Raw genomic sequence first — 21,811 nt, 5'->3', positions numbered from 1 at the left:
CCCACAAAGTAATGATAACCATAAGGGTCTCCTATTATTATTGTGCGTCTGGCCCCAGCAATAAAGCGGTTGCGGCAATTCTAATGTAGCGGTGGGCCATCATTAAATAGCCTAGTGTGCCAAGTAACCAATCAGTGAGGGCTGTTGGGCGGGACATTGTTACACAACCAAGAGAGTGGTGACTTCAGGCAGAGATGGCTGCATCAGAGCCAAAGGAGCGCGTTTTAAAATACATTCATTAATTATATCGGTTATCGGTGAAAAAAACGGCCGATGCCGATGATCGCAAAAATGCCGAATATCGGCCGATATTATCGGCCAGGCCGATAATTGGTCGATCCCTAGTTGACACCCCTAGCCCTGATGTATGCGGATAACTGCACTTGTGGGAACATTTAATTGTATAGTTAATTAATTGTATTATCTGAAGCTTTCAGGCAACATTATCACCCCTAAAAATACTATAGGCGTATATATGTATATTGGTGAGAAATAAACGAGGAGGAGGAAAATGACGTGTAAACGGTTATTGATTTATTTTCCATGTACCCGTTTACACGTGTAGACGTTGACACTCCTAATATAAACATATTCAAGTTGTTTTAACTTGAGATGGTGAGTTACAATAATGCAGACGTGTGTTTGTGTGACTCGGTAGGGGAAGTTTTCTGGCACTCTGCCGTCTCGAGCACTAGCGCGTGCACGTGTGTGTCGTTATCAGCTGTATCAGCAGCTCCACCCCCTTCCCCCTCAAACCGCCTCTCCTTCCACTCAGCTGTTATTGCAACATACACTTAATACGTTCAGGCTTTAACAGGCTGACGTTTCCTTATCAGTAAACTGTTACCATGGTAACTGACTCTGTGAAGCTAACCTGCTCGCTGGCAGGTTTTCTTCAACAAACTGAGTTTCTCCCAATCTGTCTCCTCCATTTTGCTGATCCTGAACCAGCTGTGGAAACTTGCAGAGTCCTTTCCTCGTCAACCATCGATATGGAAGCACAAGTGATTCTAGCAGCCTCGCGTCTGGAGAGGATGTTGATTACTTAGTAGAACTCTTCAGTTTTACCTCACCATCCATCACACATCTGAACAATATTCTCCGGCCTTACATTTCTTTATTTCATATCATAATCTCAGACCAGATTCTTTGCAGAACTCTTAGGTGTCTTGCAAGCGGGAGTTTTCTGAAATGTTTAAGGACATTTCTGTGTGTAGAAGCAGCGTTCTGTTGGAAGTAGAAATAGCCACTGATATTAACTCTGTTTAATATGTGAAATATGATTAAAACCATGTCTTAGGCTGCACAATATTCTTATGCTTCATTTTCAGCTGCAGCCACATTCTTTTTGTGTCTGTGGGATTAAATCAAAACTCTTCTGGTTCAGAGTCGGGGTTAGGTTCAGAGTCCAGAGGCCTGTACTAAAAAGCGAGTTCAACATACCAGGTATCTTCCAGTTATCCAGCTTAAGTAACCCTAACAAAGGCAATCAGAGGTCAGAGGTCACACCACGCTGGTTATCTGTAAGTCAACCAGGGTTACCCTTTCCAGCTATGATCATGTGCACATAAAAGAGGCGGGGTTTGCAACATTTGACCAATCACAAACATGGATCAGTCTACGGCAGCAGAGAGGCATATTTCATGTACGAGGAGCGAACCATAATCTTACAGAAATATGAAGAAGTTAAACAAATAATACAGTAAAAAGCAACAGTTTCATCTGCAACATGCAGGAAGGACAGCTGGTAAAAACGTGTTACTAGTCGTATAATATGATGCCCCGTCATAAGAGCACTACTAGATCTGACTGATTAAATCAACATGTTAACTGTGCTGATAGCTCAGTGGTAGAGTTACCGCCCCATGTACCGAGGCTCCCTGCAGCGGTCCCGGGTTTGAATCCGCCCTGAGGTCCTCTTTTAAAGCATGTTGTCCCTCTCTCTCACCCCTTTAACTCTCACGCTGTCCTCCTGCAATAAAAGGCAAAAAATAACTTTAACAAATGAATGTGTTGCTTAGATGTATTCTTATAATGTGGTTTATGACAATATCAGCCTCATTCTTTCAGCTGTAATCCCAACGGTGTAAAACGGACTTGGGAGCAAATCAAATAAATATAAAACATAATTCAAAGTGGTCAGTAGGCTGTACGCTGACACAGATAAGTCATTCCCTCTGATGAGAATCTGGATCTCTCATATAAAACACTGTCAGGGACAGAAAAAGGGTTTTGCCGGTCTCTGAACACTCTAGTTCTCCTCAGAGACCCGATCCACGATCCACCGAGCTTCTTTTTTTAAATCTGCGCACCAAGAGAGCTGATTGGTCAGTAGGCGGTGTTTTTCTCCACGTTGATCTCTTATCAGGAACATAACATGCTCCTCGCTAAGCCCAAATCCTGCTTCCTAGTACAGGCCTCAGAGGTCCAGATACTGGCTGAAGTTTTAATGATGTATGTTTACAATGCTTAGCCATTAAAATAATACTAAAGTAGTAAATATATATATATATTCAGAATATACGTTCTACGTGTTCTGAATAAAGAAAGCAGCAGAGCTGAAAACATCCTGCTGCTTTATGAAGGACGAATGAAAGTCAAAGTCAGACTGAAACATGATGTCAGTGAACTGACTGAGACACAGTCAGTTACAGCAGCAGTTACACACAGACTGCAGTCAACAAGGAGACGACACACTGAAACACTCAAATATCATCCTGCACCGTTTCTCATCAACATTTTCCTGCTACGAGTTTGAGGGACGATGTTTGAATTCAGAAGTTAGAAGGAATCCAACAGGAATGGACAGCTCGGAGCTTCCTGCAGAGATCCACATCCACTGAATCTCTTTGGCTTTTGGACTGTTGGTCGGACAAAACAAGACATTTAAAGACTTCACCTCGGATTCTGACAGACTGGGCTGCACATTTTATACCGTTTACTGGTGTTTTATAGACTCAATGATTGATTACTAAAACATTCAATAGATCCATCAACAGTTAATATAAGCTGTAATCCAGTCTCCTCTGAAAGACTTGATGTTGAAACATCGAGCGGAAATAATAAGACCACACTGACAGCATTAATCTCATAGGAACATCTCCTGGTTTCCTGGTTGTCATAGTAACAGTCATATAATATGTCCTCAGTAGGCAGATTCTTGTCCGATTAAAAGTTTTTTGGTTTCCCAGAAATGCAGTTCTGAGAAATGTTTCTAAGTAAAGAGTAAAGCTCCACCTCTTCCTGTACGCAGATCTAGGACAGCACAGGTCTTTATCAGAGCAGAGACAGACAGGCGGGCAGACAGGCGGTCTACCTGCACATCATGGACCCCCTGTTGGTGCTGGTGCTGTTGCTGTGGATCTCAGGTAGGACTCTGCTTTAAAGATGATGTGATATTATTTGTGTTGGATCTTTAAATGAGAACAAACTGCTCACATACATCAACACCGCCAGGCTCCACTCCATGGGGTTTTCATCCAATCTGAGGTTTTCATTCCATTTCAGTCATTTATTATTTCTTTTTTAGTATGTATACATCAATCATGTTTTCCTTGATTTTGATCACAGGGAAGTAGGGCTGTCGACAAATATTCTAAATTCGAATAGTTATTCAAATAGTTGTTAAAAACAGGGGGAGGGGGTGAGAGAGAGTGAGGGAGGGAGGGGGTGAGAGAGAGAGCGTGAGGGAGGGAGGGGGTGAGAGAGAGTGAGGGAGGGAGGGGGAGAGAGAGAGTGAGGGAGAGAGGGGGTTAGAGAGAGAGAGAGGGAGGGAGGGAGAGAGAGCATGATGGAGGGAGGGGTGAGAGAGAGAGAGGGAGGGAGAGAGAGAGAGCATGATGGAGGGAGGGGGTGAGAGAGAGTGAGGGAGGGAGGGGGAGAGAGAGAGTGAGGGAGGGTGGGGGTGAGAGAGAGTGAGGGAGGGAGGGGGAGAGAGAGAGAGTGAGGGAGGGAGGGGGTGAGAGAGAGTGAGCGAGGGAGGGGGAGGGAGAGAGAGAGAGAGTGAGGGAGGGAGGGAGGGGGTGAGAGAGAGTGAGGGAGGGACAGGGAGGGAGAGAGAGAGTGAGGGAGGGAGGGGGTGAGAGAGGGAGGGAGAGAGAGAGCATGATGGAGGGAGGGGTGAGAGAGAGGGAGGGAGAGTGAGGGAGAGAGGGGGTGAAAGAGTGAGCGAGGGAGGGGGAGAGAGAGAGCGTGATGAAGGGAGGGAGGGGGTGAGAGAGAGAGAATGAGGGAGGGAGGGGGTGAGAGAGAGAGAGGGAGGGAGAGAGTGAGGGAGGGAGGGGGGGAGAGAGTGAGGGAGGGGGAGTGAGAGAGAGAGAGGGAGGGAGGGAGGGGGTGAGAGAGAGAGAATGAGGGAGGGAGGGGGTGAGAGAGAGAGCGTGATGGAGGGAGGGAGGGGGAGAGAGAGAGAGAGCGTGAGGGAGGGAGGGGGTGAGAGAGAGTGAGGGAGGGAGGGGGAGATAGAGAGTGTGAGGGAGGGAGGGAGGGGGTGAGAGAGAGAGAGAGTGAGGGAGAGAGGGGGAGGGGGTGAGAGAGAGCGTGAGGGAGGAGGGAGGGAGGGGGTGAAAGAGAGTGAGGGAGGGAGGGGGAGATAGAGAGAGAGAGCGTGAGGGAGGGAGGGGGAGAGAGAGAGAGAGCGTGAGGGAGGGAGGGAGGGGGTGAGAGAGAGTGAGGGAGGGAGGGGGAGATAGAGAGAGTGTGAGGGAGGGAGGGGGAGAGAGAGAGTCAGGGAGGGAGGGGGTGAGAGAGAGAGGGAGAGAGAGAGGCCAGCGGTCTTGGCCATCAGTTCATTTCCTTATTTTTTTAGGTAATATTAGAGGTGGGAAAAAAAATCAATATTGCAATATATTGTTGTGCTCTCTGTCGCAATAAATAATCGATACACTGACGGCAAATATCGATATTTTGGGTGCACAGGTTTTTTTAGACTCCCGTCGGTGTGTCTAAGAGTTTATGGTTCTCCGGAGCGGATCCGCGGCGGCCGCCCGCTGCCTGATTTTTTCCCCACCTCTAGTTTATATAAGACATGTTATTAATGTTCATGCACTTTAATGTGTCCAGCTGGACAGTGTTTATTCATTTGTACATTGTACGAAGTTTTAGAATAAATGCATAAGACATCTCAAGAACACATGACCCAGAAAAGGCTCCCTTACATTCCAGAACATTTTCAAATTATATTTCTCAAACATGTTATCCTCTGTAAAGTTCTCTGCTGCTCTTAAACTGCAGTTTTTAGATTTCAGCTTTGTACTTCAGGAGCATCTTTGTGCATCTCTTCACATGAGAGATGTACTTCCGTGTATTCGGACGGTCGGATTGATGGTCCTCTAGCTCCCTCTAGCGGCTGACAGACTGAATTACAGCTGGGGTCTGGTTCAAATAGGGTTGCCAACTCCCTGAAAAATAAACAAGGGACACCTCATTGGCAGGGCCAATGAGATTGTCTTCACCCTTCCTGGCGTAGTGAATCTTTTTGGCACTTTTTTGTTTGTGTGAAGCGATTCTTTTAACTATTTGACTCAAACAGAATAAAATAAATATCTGTCCTGCCTAACCTAAAACTGTATCAATTAATATAAAACAATACAAAGCAGAACATAGTGCACAATTAATGCAATAATTCATCTATTTAATGTAGCCTACTCATCTAGCAATTGTACTTGTTTATTACACAGAAAATAATATTATGATATATTTCTCCATACAATTCAGAAATGCATTGTACTTCCCATATTAACCTTAACGAGGGTTAAAAATCATTTTATACCATATCTGCCTCTGGCGTTGCCTGGTGGACAATAAATTGGTCTAGGGTTCCCCTCGTTTTGGTGTCCCTTGTGTTTCTTGTGTAGCTTTGTACTTCAGGAGCATCTTTGTGCATCTCTTCACATGAGAGATGTACTTCCGTGTATTCGGACGGTCGGATTGATGGTCCTCTAGCTCCCTCTAGCGGCTGACAGACTGAATTACAGCTGGGGTCTGGTTCAAATAGGGTTGCCAACTCCCTGAAAAATAAATAAGGGACACCTCATTGGCAGGGCCAATGAGATTGTCTTCACCCTTCCTGGCGTAGTGAATCTTTTTGGCACTTTTTTGTTTGTGTGAAGCGATTTTTTTAACTATTTGACTCAAACAGAATAAAATAAATATCTGTCCTGCCTAACCTAAAACTGTATCAATTAATATAAAACAATACAAAGCAGAACATAGTGCACAATTAATGCAATAATTCATCTATTTAATGTAGCCTACTCATCTAGCAATTGTACTCTTTTATTACACAGAAAATAATATTATGATATATTTCTCCATCGATTCAGAAATGCATTGTACTTCCCATATTAACCTTAACGAGGGTTAAAAATCCTTTTATACCATATCTGCCTCTGGCGTTGCCTGGTGGACAATAAATTGGTCTAGGGTTCCCCTCGTTTTGGTGTCCCTTGTGTTTCTTGTGTGCCCACCACTGGAAGCATGTTGCTTTAGGTCAGTTAGTCCACCATGGGCTGGAAAAAGTCCACGGGCACACAGTGCAGCACGCTTTATAGACGTTATCGCGCACTATTTCCACCCACGTGTTTCCTTCTTCCCATTCCTCTCGGTATTTTTGCATTCTTTTCTGTTTTTTCCTCGGAGGAGTAGTTGCATTGCTGCTAGAAGGTGTACCGCCCGAGACCTGTTAAGCACTGTCAACGTCACTGTCGTCCATGCCGCTTTGTTGTCTTCCGGTATCTCCTCCGCAAGCAACAGTACCTCGACCAATGAGATGAGCAGGATTCTGGATTGTCATACTTGTGTGTGAGTGTGCTGTCAGCTCATTGGTCAAAGAACAGGAGGGGCTGAGAATATGTTTACCGTAAATGTTCTTATAAAGCGCCATGTATTCATTCATTCCATTGACATTTTACACAAAGTGCGATTGTGTACACATGTACATGGATAATTATATATAACTATAAAAATAAAACATTGGAGAGGAGGGGATAAGAATCAGGTTTTTCCCAACATTAGAACAAGTGAAATAGAGCAGGGGTGTGTGGGAAAATAATACATGAAAAGAGAAAACACCTTTGTAGGGAGATTGTCTATCAGCTTTTAAAATGACCGTTCAATTAGCTGAGGACACTTTCATATTTAATCCGTTACTTCCCTTAGATCCGTCTGTGTCTTTTCATGAAGGAAACCCATTTTGACCATATTTTTGTGAATTTATCCATTTGTATATGAAGTGAAAAGGTGATTTTCTTCCCATTCAGTATCTATCATTAATCATATCTGTCCATTCTTCTACTGTGGGAGGGTTGGGCTGCAGCCAGTGTCTACTTTTGTTTCTCTAAGCTGCAGTTATCATTGTTCTAAATAAGTATTTGTGAAATGAATGTTTTGAAGTGGTTACATGTATTATTTCTACAATCACTGTATGTATATTCAGTAAGCATCTCTCTGTGCAGCGGTTGGTGTTGTTAGTCCGCCATATATTCAGACTTGTGACAAACGATGCAGCATGTGATCAGTGTTACTGTGTGTAAGTCCATCTGATTGATCATCCTCTGTTTCCTGTTCACTCTGTGTCAGAGCTGCATTTAAATGCTGCTGCTTCACATTAAAACACCTCAACTAGATAAACTTTTATTGTGGAGGGGTCACAGGAAACACAATAGTTGTGTCTAAATTCAGCGGCCTCATCCTTCAGAGAACACAGCTGACGTAGAACGTGAAGGCCGAGACGGTCTGATCTACAGAGGACTTCCTGTTTGAGTCACCTGCTGTTCCCGCCCTCACACTTTGCCACTCCCGTTGCTTAGCAACCAGCTGCTGTTGATCCTAAAGAACAAAGAAGACGTAACTAACTGATCTGATTAAAGTGGAGCCTGAGATCATAATTTGTATCCTTTTTATTTGATATTATGATGGTTCAGGCTGAGAGAGGAACATTGTCAGGTAAATTAAATAACATTAACATTGGTTAAGCTGTGCACTTTTAATCGGTCTCTATAGTGACCATGAAAACATTTTCAGTTAACAGGTCCTAAAAACATTACTGAATATTGTATCGATCCATTTCCAGAAAGTATTGAATAAAACCTCTCAATGACATATGTGCAGTGTTGCATGTTTAGTGTAAATGTCACATGACCAGAGCTGATTACTTCCTGGTTGCACCTGTAGTGGAGGATGGCTGCATGAAAGCTCCGACAAAAAAAGCTTAGTAAAGTATGTTAATATGAAGATAAGACTAATATTTCTGGTACACATAATCTTTAAGATGTTTAGTATTGATATATGTATTTACAATCACTCAACTCTGTTCACTGAAGTCACAGAATGAAGAAACATGTTGTGACCAGTGGGATAACACAATGTACAGTATCTAGATGTACATGTACTCGTTTGGAGTTCTTTATTAGTGTTAAAAGAATTTTTCCGTAAACGAATAAATTCACCCAAGGAGGAGATCGGAGACATAAGTAAAGTCGACGTCTGACTTTAATCTTGATCAAGAGGAGCAGTTACAATGCAACAACGTGTGAGGATGCTACAGAGGAAGTGCTCAAATCACTGTTGTGACTTGAGTCTTTTAAAGGCACAGGAGATAACGCGTCACTGACAGTTAACCTTCATGTAGAACAAGACATCATGACTACCAGGCCTCTGATAACATTTAGGTCAGCCATGGGGATACTAAAGTAATAAACAGTTCAACACATAAAGCTGTAACCTGAACAAAGAAAACTTTAAGACATGAGGTTATACAAAATGTTATAACATTCCCTCCTGTTTATGCTTATCTCAAGCATAATCATTAGTTACATTTTGTGGAGTGTGAGAGCGAAAACCCTGTCAGGCAGTTTCTTAGCAACTTCAGTGTCCATCTTTACATTCAGGCAGGGAAATTCTCTCACGGCCCCTCTGCCTACAGGCGACCGCCTTGTGGTCCTCCATTCCAATCGGGAAAATACAATGTGTGGCCGCTTGGCCGTGCGAGTGAGCAGTGGGTAGACAGAGAGGAACAGAAGGGACTGGACACAGCGTTGCGGTGAAGCCCACTTGGGGTCTTTTATTCTTAACAGGTGGGGGGTGGGGAAGGGAACTGAAAAAAGGGGTGAGGGACGACAAACAACTGAAATCTTCCTCGGCTTGGTGGCTGCTCAGGGGGCTCGGTACTGGCTCTCCTGGTCAGAGCGAGGGGGAAACAAAAGAGACCAGAGGTTAGTGGAGGGTGAAGTTTCCCACTGACCCGTTTGCTTGCTCCTCAGTGATTTCTCCTCGTGCTTCTGCTCTGTTCACTGCTCCAGTCCAACCCCTCCTCTGCTTCTGCAGGGTATATGAAGGCTGGCAATCACCTGATTGTCCTGTGGATTGCTGACACCTGGGGTAGTACCGCCCCCTCACCACCCCTCCCCTCTGCCTCAGCTGGCTGATGGGAGGCCCTGTGAGGTGCTGAGCATGAGCAGGGCTCTCACATACACCCCCCCCCTCAGCTCCCCACCATCCGGGGGAGCGGCGGTCCACCAGCAGTCATCCCTCCTGGACATGGCATCAGCATTTCCGTGTAGCCTTCCAGCCCTGTGTTCAACTGTAAAGCGGAAATCCTGCAGGTGCAAAAACCAACGGGTTATTCTGGCATTTCTGTCTTTATTGTTGGCCATCCACTTTAATGGAGCATGATCAGTGACCAACGTGAACTCCCGCCCCAGTAAATAGTAACAGAGTTTTTCCACCGCCCACTTAACAGCCAAGTCCTCCTTCTCTATGGTCGCATAATTCTTCTCATGGGGAAGCAGTTTACGGCTCACAAAGGTTATGGGGTATTCAATCCCTTCATGGATTTGGGACAGGACCCCCCCCCCCAGGCCTACCATGGATGCGTCTGTCTGCAGTACAAACTTCCTCCTGAAGTCTGGGGTATGGAGCACGGGTTCGCTGCAGAGGGCTGTTCTCAAAGCCCTGAAGGCCTGCTCAGTCTGTTCCGTCCACTTAACCTGGTTGGGCGCCCCTTTTTTCGTCAGCTCATTGAGGGGCCCTGCTAGGGAGGCAAAGTTAGGGATAAACTGTCGGTAGTAACCCACTAACCCCAGGAAGGTCCTCACCTGACGTTTGGTCTGGGGTTGGGGCCACGTTGCAATAGCGTCTGTCTTCTTCACCTGTGGCTTGACATTCCCTCGCCCCACAGTGTACCCCAGGTAATTTGCCTCCTCCAAGGCCAAAGAGCACTTCCCTGGGTTGGCTGTGAGTCCTGCCTCGCGTAAGGATTGGATAACTGCTTCCAGGCGCTGCAGATGATCTTCCCATGAGATACTGTGTATAACGATGTCATCTATGTATGCTGCAGCATAGTCTTGATGGGGCCGGAGGACCTTGTCCATGAGCCTCTGGAACGTGGCTGGGGCTCCATGGAGGCCAAATGGGAGGACTCGATACTGGAAGGCGCCATCTGGTGTCGAGAAGGCGGTCTTCTCCTTTGCTTGCTGAGTGAGTGGCACCTGCCAATACCCTTTGGTCAGGTCCAGGGTGGAGATGAACCGGGCCGGCCCCAGCCTCTCGATCAGCTCGTCTACACGGGGCATAGGGTACGTGTCAAACTGTGATATTTCATTCAACTTTCGGTAATCGTTGCAGAACCTGATGCTCCCATCTGGTTTCCCCACGAGGACTATGGGGCTGGACCAGGCACTGTGCGACTCCTCCAACACCCCAAGGTCCAGCATTTTTCTCACCTCCTTCCTGATGGCTCCCCGTCGTGCCTCTGGGATGCGGTAAGGTCGCAGTCTTACCATTTTCCCTGGCTCCGTACATATGTCATGGGCGATGAGCGTTGTCTGGCCAGGGGTCTCTGAAAAGACATCTTTGCTTTTGGCCAGGAGCTCCTGGACCTCCTGGACCTGTCTGGAAGACAACTGATCACCCAGTCTCACAGGGGTTGTGATCTGGGAGTGAGTGGCGGCCAGGACACTGGTGGGGATAGGGACCGGTTCGTGCCAGGGCTTCAGCAGATTGATGTGATACAGTTGCTGGCCCTTCCTGCGACCAACCTGTCTGTCCCGATAATTTACCGGTCCCATTTGTTCCATTACTTCATATGGTCCCTGCCATTTTGCCAAAAACTTGCAATAGTCAGTGGGGATCAACACCATCACTTTGTCTCCCGGTTGGAATGTTCTCACCTGCGCCCCCCGGTTGTACACGTGAGCCTGCTGGGTTTGGGCCCGTTCCATGTGTTCCCGCACCAGAGGCCAGACTTGGGTCATTCTGTGATGCATTTGTTCCACGATGCTGCGCTGAGTGGGGGGTTGTTCTTCCCAAGCGTCTTTGGCCAGGTCCAACAGGCCTCGAGGTCGGCGTCCATACACCAGCTCGAAGGGGGAGAACCCGGTGGAACCCTGTGGGACCTCACGGACAGAGAAAAGAACATATGGCAGCAACTGGTCCCAGTTTTTACCATCCACATCTATTATTTTGCGTAGCATATGCTTTAGTGTTTTGTTGAACCTTTCAACTAATCCATCCGTCTGTGGGTGGTAGACAGAGGTTCTGATCTGTCTTACCTTCAGGAGTTGACACATCCTTTTCATCACCCCAGACATGAAGCAGGATCCCTGATCTGTCAGGATCTCTTCTGGCAGGCCCACTCTACTGCAGAGCAGGAACAGTTCCCTAGCCACTGCCTTCCCAGTTGCAGTGCGCAGGGGAATGGCCTCAGGATATCGGGTGGCATAATCCAGTATGACCAGAATATAGCGGTGACCCCGGCTAGATTTTGGTAAGGGCCCCACTATGTCCATACCAATCCTACTAAATGGGGTTTCGATAATGGGTAGAGGTATGAGTGGACTTCTGTATGTTACCTTTGGGGCGTTGGTTTGGCACTCGGCACAGTGTTTACAGTATCCTCCACAGCTCTCTTGACCCCCGGCCAGTAGAAGCGGCTGAGAATCCGTTCATAGGTCTTCTCTCTCCCCAGATGCCCCCCTAGGAGGTGGGTGTGGGCTGGATATAAAACTTTTGAGACATATGTCTTTGGGACAACCAACTGTTCACACACTTCAGCATTTTTCTGGGAGACTCGATACAACAGTTTATTTTTCACCATGAAATGTGGAAAAGACACTTGCCTCACCCCCTCCTGGTTTTGGCCCTCGATCACTTGGACATCCCTCCAAGCCTGGGCCAGATTGGGGTCCTGGAGCTGCGCCGAGCCAAACCGGCCCAACCTAGGTCCCCCATCCATTTCAGCTTCAGGAAATTGCGAGAAGCCTACATCTGACCCTATATCCTCCAAGGGCCCCTCCTGCACTGTGACCGTGGACTGATCATTGACACCCTCACCGGCGTCGTCCTCACTGGTCTCGGCTGCACTGCCATCGGGGGGCTCACCTGCCAGCGCCGGTTGGGTTATAGCCGATCTTTTGGTCTCCAGGGGTCGCTTCCGGATCCTCCCCTTTTTCTTCCTGGCCAGTAAAGCGAGAAGAGGGGGCTGTCTCGCCCAACCAGGACAGGGACTGGAAGTTGTTCGACGACCCCTGCCTGTAGAGTGAAGGGGCCCCGTGGCGTGATCACCTTGATGATGGAGGTTGGATACCTCCGTGTTTCCCCATGGATACATGACACAGGGATCTCTGCTCCCATCGTTGTGCTGGCAAATTCAGGTCTGATGAGGGAGACCATACTTCTGGAGTCCAAAAGTGCCTCGGTATCCTTCCCAGCAATCTTCACAGGAAACTTCGGGGCCGGTGCTCCCTCATGGGCCCAACAGGTGGTGAGGTGGTGGCAGTAGAAAGCTTTGCCTTCAGAGGTTCCCGCTGTGGGCATTGATTCCTCCCGACCGGGGCACTCTCAGGCGAAGTGTCCTTCCCTGCCACAGGTGAAACATCGGGGTACGGCAAATGGTGGGGCTCGTTGGGCTGTCGGTCCAGCCCATCCAGGGAACAGTCGGCCTGCTGGGGGGCTGACCACCTTGCTCCCCATCTCCCTCTCGCCCTTGATTTTGGGATTAGTTGAACGGTTACTCTCTGACCGCATGAGGCCCCCCATTACTTTGTGGTTCTCCAATAGGGCTACCAAATTGTCCAAAGTGGGGGCCCCCTGCTGGGCAACATACCTCTTGGTGTCGGGGGGCAGTCCCTGGAGGCATCGGTCAATTAACACCCGGTCCACCATCGGTGGCCTGGCCACTTCCTCCAGCCAGCTCCGGGTGAAACGTAGTAGGGTCATGACTTGGGCCCGGGCTGGAAGAGCGGGATTGTAGGTCCAATCATGCACTCTCTGCGCTCGGGCTGGAAGGCTAAGTCCATACTGGGCCAAAATGGCGGTTTTTACTCGATCATAGTGGGCAGCGTCGGCTGCTGAAAGGTCGCGGCAGGCTTTCTGTGCTTCACCAGTCAGGAAGGGCATCAGGATATGCGCCCACTCGGCTCTTGGCCAGCCCTCTCCCACGGCGACCCTCTCAAACAGGGCCATATAGGATTCAACGTCATCATCCCCCGTCAGCTTGGTCAGCACATCTCTTGGCTGTCGTTCCGGGGGACCTCTTCTAGCTGTTAACTTGCACAGTTCGGTTACGGCGGTCTGCAAGGTGGCTTGGGTGGCCAGAATGGCTTTCAATGTCTCCTCCATGCTCACACTCAGTCTACCCCCAGATTGCGAGGATCAGCCTGCCCGCATTCTCCACCATATGTGGCCGCTTGGCCGTGCGAGTGAGCAGTGGGTAGACAGAGAGGAACAGAAGGGACTGGACACAGCGTTGCGGTGAAGCCCACTTGGGGTCTTTTATTCTTAACAGGTGGGGGGTGGGGAAGGGAACTGAAAAAAGGGGTGAGGGACGACAAACAACTGAAATCTTCCTCGGCTTGGTGGCCGCTCAGGGGGCTCGGTACTGGCTCTCCTGGTCAGAGCGAGGGGGAAACAAAAGAGACCAGAGGTTAGTGGAGGGTGAAGTTTCCCACTGACCCGTTTGCTTGCTCCTCAGTGATTTCTCCTCGTGCTCCTGCTCTGTTCACTGCTCCAGTCCAACCCCTCCTCTGCTTCTGCAGGGTATATGAAGGCTGGCAATCACCTGATTGTCCTGTGGATTGCTGACACCTGGGGTAGTACCGCCCCCTCACCACCCCTCCCCTCTGCCTCAGCTGGCTGATGGGAGGCCCTGTGAGGTGCTGAGCATGAGCAGGGCTCTCACAAATGATTCAATTCAAACAAGGTTATACATAAAAAAATCGAATCTCTACCAGTCTAAAGCTTAATAGGAAGGAAGAATAGAAATCAAACAAAATGTCCAACGCAGGCTGGTCAACCCATCGTGCTGTGGAATTTATGTTTTTATTTTTATTTAAACTACTAATCATAGAAAATCCTCCAAGTCTCCGTGCATGTCCTCAGCTTCCAGATCACCTGGAACTTTCTGCTCACCTAGGAGTCGGGAAGCACACTTCACAGGGGTTATTTCATCGTCACTGTAATCTGATAGATATGATGTTGCATCACCTTTATCCTCCTCATCCGGCACTCTGGTGTACAGTAACATCTTGTTCATGGCAATGTCAATCAGCCTCTGAACTAAGTCTCTCAGGAATGGAACACAACAACAACACAACGCAGTCATAATTATGGTCATTATATTTATGGTTATCAAAACTGATTGTATGAGCCCTGACCACCTCCCAAACATGCTCTCCATCCATGAAAAGTAAGGGTGATCATCAATACCTGAGTTTTCTGCAAACTCCTCGGATAGCGATGTCAAACCTGCCAGCGCCCTAGTCCCACTGCCGTCAGGGGCGGTGTTATTGGGAATGAAAGTGCAACACATATCCCCAAACATCTTGCACACGCCTCCCTTCTCGGCCAGCAGCATGTCCAGCGCCAGCCGTTTCTGCCATGCCAAGAGACTAGTCCTATCTAATTGTATAGATAACCCCTGATGCCGTCTCTGGTGTAATTGATGAACCTTTGTTGGTTATAATACAAATAGTTAATCCAATCAATTGTTAATGTTGGTCTAAGTGTATTACCACCGCAGAACCACCAGATGTCCGCCCTGGTCACAAGTTGTCTTCTCACTCACGCATCCTGCACACCCCATTCTCCTGCTGATAACTTCAGGGTTAGAGTACAAAGTTCCTACACTAACCGTACCTTCTTCTCTAGACAGACAGGTGTAGTCGCCGTCATATGGCTCAAACCAGGGCGGCCGCGTGTGAGTTGGCACAGGGGGAAACAATTGGTGTACAGTGGTGCAGTTCCTGTCAGCGGGTAGAGACCCAAAGTTATACAATTTGCGGTCCAATTTCTCTTTTAGCTCTTAATTTGGCTGGTGTTGAATTAGCTAGCGTTGTATTGGCTAGTGTCGAATTTATAATCAGTGATTCAGCTGCGGTGCGATTGTTGTTGCCATTCGATTGTTGAGACTGAAGTTCGTGTACCCAGAGTATCGGAACTACCACTATCACTGCTACCAGACTGATTAGACACAATGTTCCTCATACCGCATCCCGTCCTTCGGTATGGATTCCATGGTCTGTTGGCCATGGTGTGGTGTTTTTACTTATCTGTCTCCTCTGGAGTGCTGTATGCTCTCTTACAGTGTGTCAGATGAACCCACGTTCCTCTCTCAGCGATGTGGACTGCTGTCGGTGTAGATAGCAGAACCTGATATGGACCTTCCCAGCGAGGAGATGACCAGTGATACCAATGATAACTGCAATGAAACTTTTAGTTGAATGTTAGACATTTCTGATAATTTAGCCATGACTTGGTTTCTGAAATGTGGACCGTTATCGCAATAAATTGTTCCTGGGAATCCGAATCTTAGTGCAATAATAGTAGCAAAGATTTTTGGTACCACTATAGCGTCGTTTGTTGCTGTTGGTGTGATTTCAACCCATTTTGAAAACATATCTACTATTACCAGACAGTATTTCTTCCCCTCTGATTTGTTTAGTTCGATGAAGTCCATGCATATTGTTTGGAAAGGATATTCAGCTTTCGGGAACGCTCCTCTTTTAGGTCTCATTCTTCCTTGCGAGTTGTGCTTGGAGCAAATCAAACAGGATGCACAAACATTTTTAGAGTAATTTTGAAATCCATATGTTGTAAAACATTTACTTATCATTGCCACATCCCTCCTGTTGAGACATGGGTAATTCCATGGCTCAAAATAGCTGCAAATCGATAGAGGGTTTTAGGAAGGATGGGCTTACCCTCAGGTCATCTCCAGATGGCATCGTCTGTTTGTTTTGCTCCTTTGTCTCGCCACAGTGTTCTCTCAGTGTCTGGTGTTGTGGCTTGCATGTCCTTTAAGATATCATGGTCAATGTGTTCTGCGTCAGTATCAGTTACAAAAATGTGATCTGTGAGTCCCGTCCTTCTGTTGCTGCGCGTTTAGCTTCTTCGTCTGCTTTGCGATTTCCTCGTGAAACTGGATCAGTCCCGGTAGTGTGTGCTGCGCATTTACAGACTGCAACTGCTTTTGGTAGGAGAATAGCATCCAATAAAGTTAGAATCAAATCTTTGTGTTGAATAGCTTTGCCTGTAGATGTTACCATGCCTCTGTTTTTCCACTGTTGGTCGAAAACATGCAGTGTGGAGAATGCATACTGTATAGACTGTGATAGCTTTCCCTTCCCCAATCTACATGCCTCCGTCAAAGCTATTATTTCTGCTGCCTGTGCTAAGAAGTGTGATGGCAAAGGTGAGGATTTCAGCACCCTCCCCTGTGTCACCACCGCACACTACTGGCATCCGTGCCATCTGGATTTTTCCTGCAGGAACCGTCAACAAACATTGTTATGTCTGGATGTGTGAGTGGTGTATCAGTCAGGTCTGCTCTCGGCAAAACAGTTTCCTCAGTTTTAGCTAAGCAGTCATGTTTATCACCGTCCTGTTCGTGTGGCAAAAGTGTGGATGGATTCAACGTGTTGAAGCGTTCGATTGTCAAATGTGGCTGCGCCATAAGTATTGTCATACAATTGAGATGCCAAGCTGGTGACATGAAAGCTACTTTGTTTTGCATCAGAAGTACAGAAACCGCATGTAAACCCTTCAATGTCAATGGATGAAACGACACGAGCGAAGCTGAACTTTGTACAGCAATAGCTGCTGCCTGCACTGCCTGTAAACATGGAGGCATAGCTCTTGCTATGGGGTCAAGTTTAGAAGAGTAATAAGCTATCGGTCGTAGTTTTTGTCCAAAAGGCTGTGTTAGAACGCTGGTCATGAATCCTTGTCTCGCGTCACATGTTTGGATGAAAGGTTTTTTGTAGTCTGGGAGTGCTAATACAGATGTGCTCACTAAAACCTGTTTTAGTTGTTTAAAGGATTGTTCTGCCTCCTGTTTCCAAATAATATTATCCCCGGCTGCCATAGGTTGATCATAGATTAGACCCTGCAGTGGTTGTGCTAATTCAGCATAATTAGCAATCCATTGCCTGCAAAAGCCTGTCATGCCTAAGAATGACATCATTTGCTTTTTTGTTTTTGGTTTTGGAGCTTGCAGAATAGCTTCTTTGCGTTTGTCATCGAGATGTTTTCCTTCCTGAGATATGTTAAAACCCAAATACTTCACCATTTGTTTCCACAACTGGAGTTTGTTTCTACTTGCTTTGTGACCTTGTTCAGCTAAAAACTTCAGCAGCACCAGAGTGTCTGTTTTACAGTCAGCTTGAGTTTTTGAAGCTATCAAAATATCATCGACATACAACATAATTTGACTTTGTTTTGGTGGGTTAAATTTGGCTAGATTTGAACACATTGCCCGCGAGAAAATGGTAGGACTTTCACAATATCCCTGAGGGATCCTTGTGTAAGTGTACTTCTTTCCTCTGTATTGAAATGCAAACCAAAACTGTGAGTCTGGTTGCACTGGAATAGAGAAGAAAGCATTCGCTAGATCAATAACTGAGAAGAATTTAGCCTGTGGACTTAACTCATTTAGCAGCGTATGTGGATCTGGCACTAGGGGCGCCCTTGGTATCACAGCTCTGTTGACAGCCTGCAAGTCTTGAACCATGCGCCATCCTGTAGATGGTGCTGCCTTTTTGACTGGAAACAGAGGTGTGTTACAGGGTGAATCAGGACATTCTATGATGATTCCTGCTTTAGCCAGATCTTTTAATGATTGGTTGTATGCCTGCTTCGGCCTCTGGTTTTAGTGGATACTGACGTTGATATGGTCTAAATGATCCGTTTGGTGTAATTTTTACCGGTTCTATATCTTTTATTTTACCCACATCTGCAGACCCAGTTGACCATAATATTAGTGGAACACCTATTAACTGATATTTCTCTTCTTCAGTTAACTGGTATCATTCCGCCACGTTTTGTTTGTTCCCCCCTTTTAGATGAACAGCCTTTGTACCGTTTTGTTACCCAATTTAGCTGCATGATATACATCTCCAATTTGGGTAAAAAGCTAACTCCCCAATAAGTTAACTGGGCATAGTTTTGAGATGGCCATCCATGTGTGTACTTTTCTTTTGGTGTTAGGATCCTCGATCCACACTGGGACGCACATTGGTTCGATTATCACATGCCCTGTGGCTGATTTAACTCTAAGTCCGTCTGACCTTGACCTTCCAGCATCTTCCTCCCGCACAACTGATGCACTGGTATCGCACAGGAATTTTATTTTGTGATTGTTTACTTTTATTGTAACAAACAGTTTCTCTCCTAACCTTAACAAGACGTCTATTGTTACCACTGAAAGAACCTTATCTGCCTCTGTGTCAGCTCCCTGTGTGTGTGTGTGTGTGTGTGTGTGTGTGTGCGGAGACTCTGTGGGCTGTGTGTGTGTGTCAGTAGACTCTGTGGGCTGTGTGTGTGTGTGTGTGTGTCATTACGACCTGTCTGCTGAGATAGTCACGCAGTTGGTGATTCTCGGTGCCGGGGAGATGAGTCTTGGTTCCGCCTGGATCCTCTGTGTCCGCCTCTGTTGCCTCCTCCTCGTCCGCCCTTGACCCTGCATTCTTTACGCCAATGTCCAAACTTACCACAGTTAAAGCAAGTGTCATCTCTATATTTTGATCTGCTCCCCTCTCCATCTCTCCTGTCTCTCCCCCTCTCGTATCTACCTCTCCCTCTCTGTGCACCCCCCGGTACAGCACACCGCCGTCATCATCATCACCACCACAATCATCATCCAACACAAAGGCGTTTTTTGACTTTCCCATTTTCTTATTTTTCTGCACCCCCTCGGCATGTACCTCGTGTTCTTTTAGGTTACGCAGGCCCGTAGTAGCATGTCCAATCAAATGCTTTTTAATGAACTGCGCCAGATCTGAGTCCATGCCGGTCAAAAATGCATTTTTGAGCTGCATGGCGTATGGACTATTGTCTACCTCATCGGAAGCTATGCCACTGTTAGCATCAAAGACTGTTTTGAGTCTGTCGAAGTATACCATAATTGGTTCGTCTTTTGTTTGTTTGCAATTAGTTATTTTGAAGTAGTCTGCTCTACCACGGTATTGCGCAACCACTCATCAAGAGCCGATCTACGTGTGCTGACCAGTCGGCGGTATTAAACGCGTATGGATTGTTGGCATCGGCTGCATTAAGGGGATTCCAATTACCCTTAACCAGACACCAATCGCCTTTTAAAACGTGTCAGAGTGCCCGTTCTACTTCTAGCGTATTTAGCCAGTAGCTGGCACACACCCTCCTGAATTGTATCTCAAATTCGGTGCTGTTGGTCCGAGGGTGAGGAATGCCAGCTGTGGCTTCTTTTACATCTGCGTCTGTCCAAGGACGGTAAACTCTGACTACCGGCGGCTGTTGGTCTACTCCCGCGCGAGGATTTAGCATTTCAATCATAGGATAGATGTTCGCTACGCATTCGGTACTGTCATAATCAAATTGTGGTGATGTAAGAGGGCTGTATGCCTTACCGCTGCGGGTCACCCCCACACACCCCGCATCCCATGGGTGTCTCGGGGTTTGTGGTGAGAAGTGCCCTATCATCCTGGAGGGGGTTGAGACTTGAACCGGCTCGGGGAGAGGTGGAGGCTGCGGAGGCTGCAGCTGATGGGGCTGATCCGGGTAGGGAGGAGGGACAGGCATCAGACGCAGGGGAACCTCGTCCTCATCTCTCCGTTGCTCTCGGAGAGAATACAGAACAGGATAAAGATTAGAACTTGTCTGTTTGGGTATTTCTTTTTCTTTTCTCTCCTGCTCTCGTTTTTTACTCCTGTCTTCCTTTTCCTGCTCTTCCTGCTCTAACTTCTTCTGTCTATCTGCTTTATTCTGTATAGATTGTATATATATAGACGAACAACTTTTAACAAACAATAAAAAAAAATTTACTTAAAAAAAAACGTAAGTTTGTCTTACCTGAGTGATAGCGCGGTTTTGATAACTCAGGCGGCCTGGGGGATCAAAGTCGTTTCCGTCGTTCCAAAGACGTATTTACTGGCCCCAAGACCCAGTACTCTGAGGCAGGGATCAAAGTAGGTCTCGTCTGTCCAAGACGTACCTTATACTGTTCTTAGACCCAGTACTCCGAGGTGCATGACCTCGTATTTTTACTGACTTAGCAAGACTCCCTCCTAATCAAAACTACCCCGATAGGAGAATCCCTCTTTTCTCTTTTTTTTTTTTTTGTAACTGGTCGACTTTCGTCAACACAGTTCTCTGTGTCTTGCTAAATGAGTAGAAACCTTTTTTTCCTATTTGGTAAAACCATTCTCGGCAAGTTGAGAATCCTGGATTCTACTATACGGCGCTTTTGGGACTTTAACCCAAGGACTTTAACCCTAGCTTTTGGGATTTTAACCCAAGGTTAAAAGTCTTTTAAAAGCACAGGAGATAACACGTCATTGAAAACATGTAATACAAGACATCATGTGCACAGGGCCCCTGATAACGGTTAGCTGTTCTGCAGGATAGCTTTAGGCCCTGTTTAGGTCATCAGTGGAAATACTAAAGTCATGTGGTTATACAAAATTCTTATAACAGACATGATTGGCTGCTCTGCCTATCTTGTTACCTACAGGAATTGTGTGACATGCTTCTATGTCGTCTCTATTGATTAAGATGTTCTTCTCCTGCAGAAAGGCAGTCACTTGGGCTTCAGTTGACTCCTCATGTCTGTCCTTATCTTGTCGATCTTCTCCCTCCACCGCTTTGGAATATGATTTTGGTTTGATTTTTAGTCCTGTCACAATAACATCATTAATTCTTGAGTACTGCTCCAGGTCCAGCAAGCGGTTCTCTAAAGAGTTAATTCTGTTCTCCTGCTCCTCATTCTTCTTCTTGATTTCACTTATTTCCTTCATAAGGTTCATCATGGTGCTCATTGTATTTGCCATGCTGGCAATGTCCTGAGACATCATGTTTACTGCATTCTTCAGGTCTTCTAAGTCTTTCTTTAGCTCTTTTGTTGCCATTTTGCTTTGATGATATGTTAAAACAAATTAGACAACACTGACCCAGTAGAGGTGGCTTTGGATGCGGCCTGGTGGTGGTAGCTGCTGTGGCCTGGTGGTGGTAGCTGCTGAGGCCTGGTGGTGGTAGCTGCTGCGGCCTGGTGGTGGTAGCTGATGAGGCCTGGTGGTGGTAGCTGCTGAGGCCTGGTGGTGGTAGCTGCTGTGGCTTGGTGGTGGTAGCTGCTGAGGCCTGGTGGTGGTAGCTGCTGAGGCCTGGTGGTGGTAGCTGCTGTGGCTTGGTGGTGGTAGCTGCTGAGGCCTGGTGGTGGTAGCTGCTGAGGCCTGGTGGTGGTAGCTGCTGCGGCCTGGTGGTGGTAGCTGCTGTGGCCTGGTGGTGGTAGCTGCTGAGGCCTGGTGGTGGTAGCTGCTGCGGCCTGGTGGTGGTAGCTGTTGTGGCC

General features: G+C 47.0%; 1 protein-coding gene across 1 annotated transcript in view; it reads left to right on the top strand.

The window, feature by feature from the left end:
• Positions 1–3,294: 3,294 nt before the first annotated feature.
• Positions 3,295–21,811, top strand: part of LOC311010058 (scavenger receptor cysteine-rich type 1 protein M130-like) — a gene marked incomplete at its 3' end in the record, with an annotated part of 217,298 nt that continues 198,781 nt past the window's right edge. The window contains exon 1 of the mRNA XM_084004539.1: positions 3,295–3,368. Coding sequence (XP_083860665.1) covers positions 3,326–3,368 — 43 coding nt within the window. The 5' untranslated portion in view covers positions 3,295–3,325. The remainder of the gene's footprint in view (positions 3,369–21,811) is intronic.

The sequence above is a fragment of the Eutrigla gurnardus genome (assembly GCF_963514095.1).
Source record: "Eutrigla gurnardus genome assembly, chromosome: 24".
NCBI lineage: Eukaryota > Metazoa > Chordata > Actinopteri > Perciformes > Triglidae > Eutrigla > Eutrigla gurnardus.
Note: the sequence above shows the minus strand (reverse complement) of the source record. Positions and strands in the feature narration are given on the sequence as shown.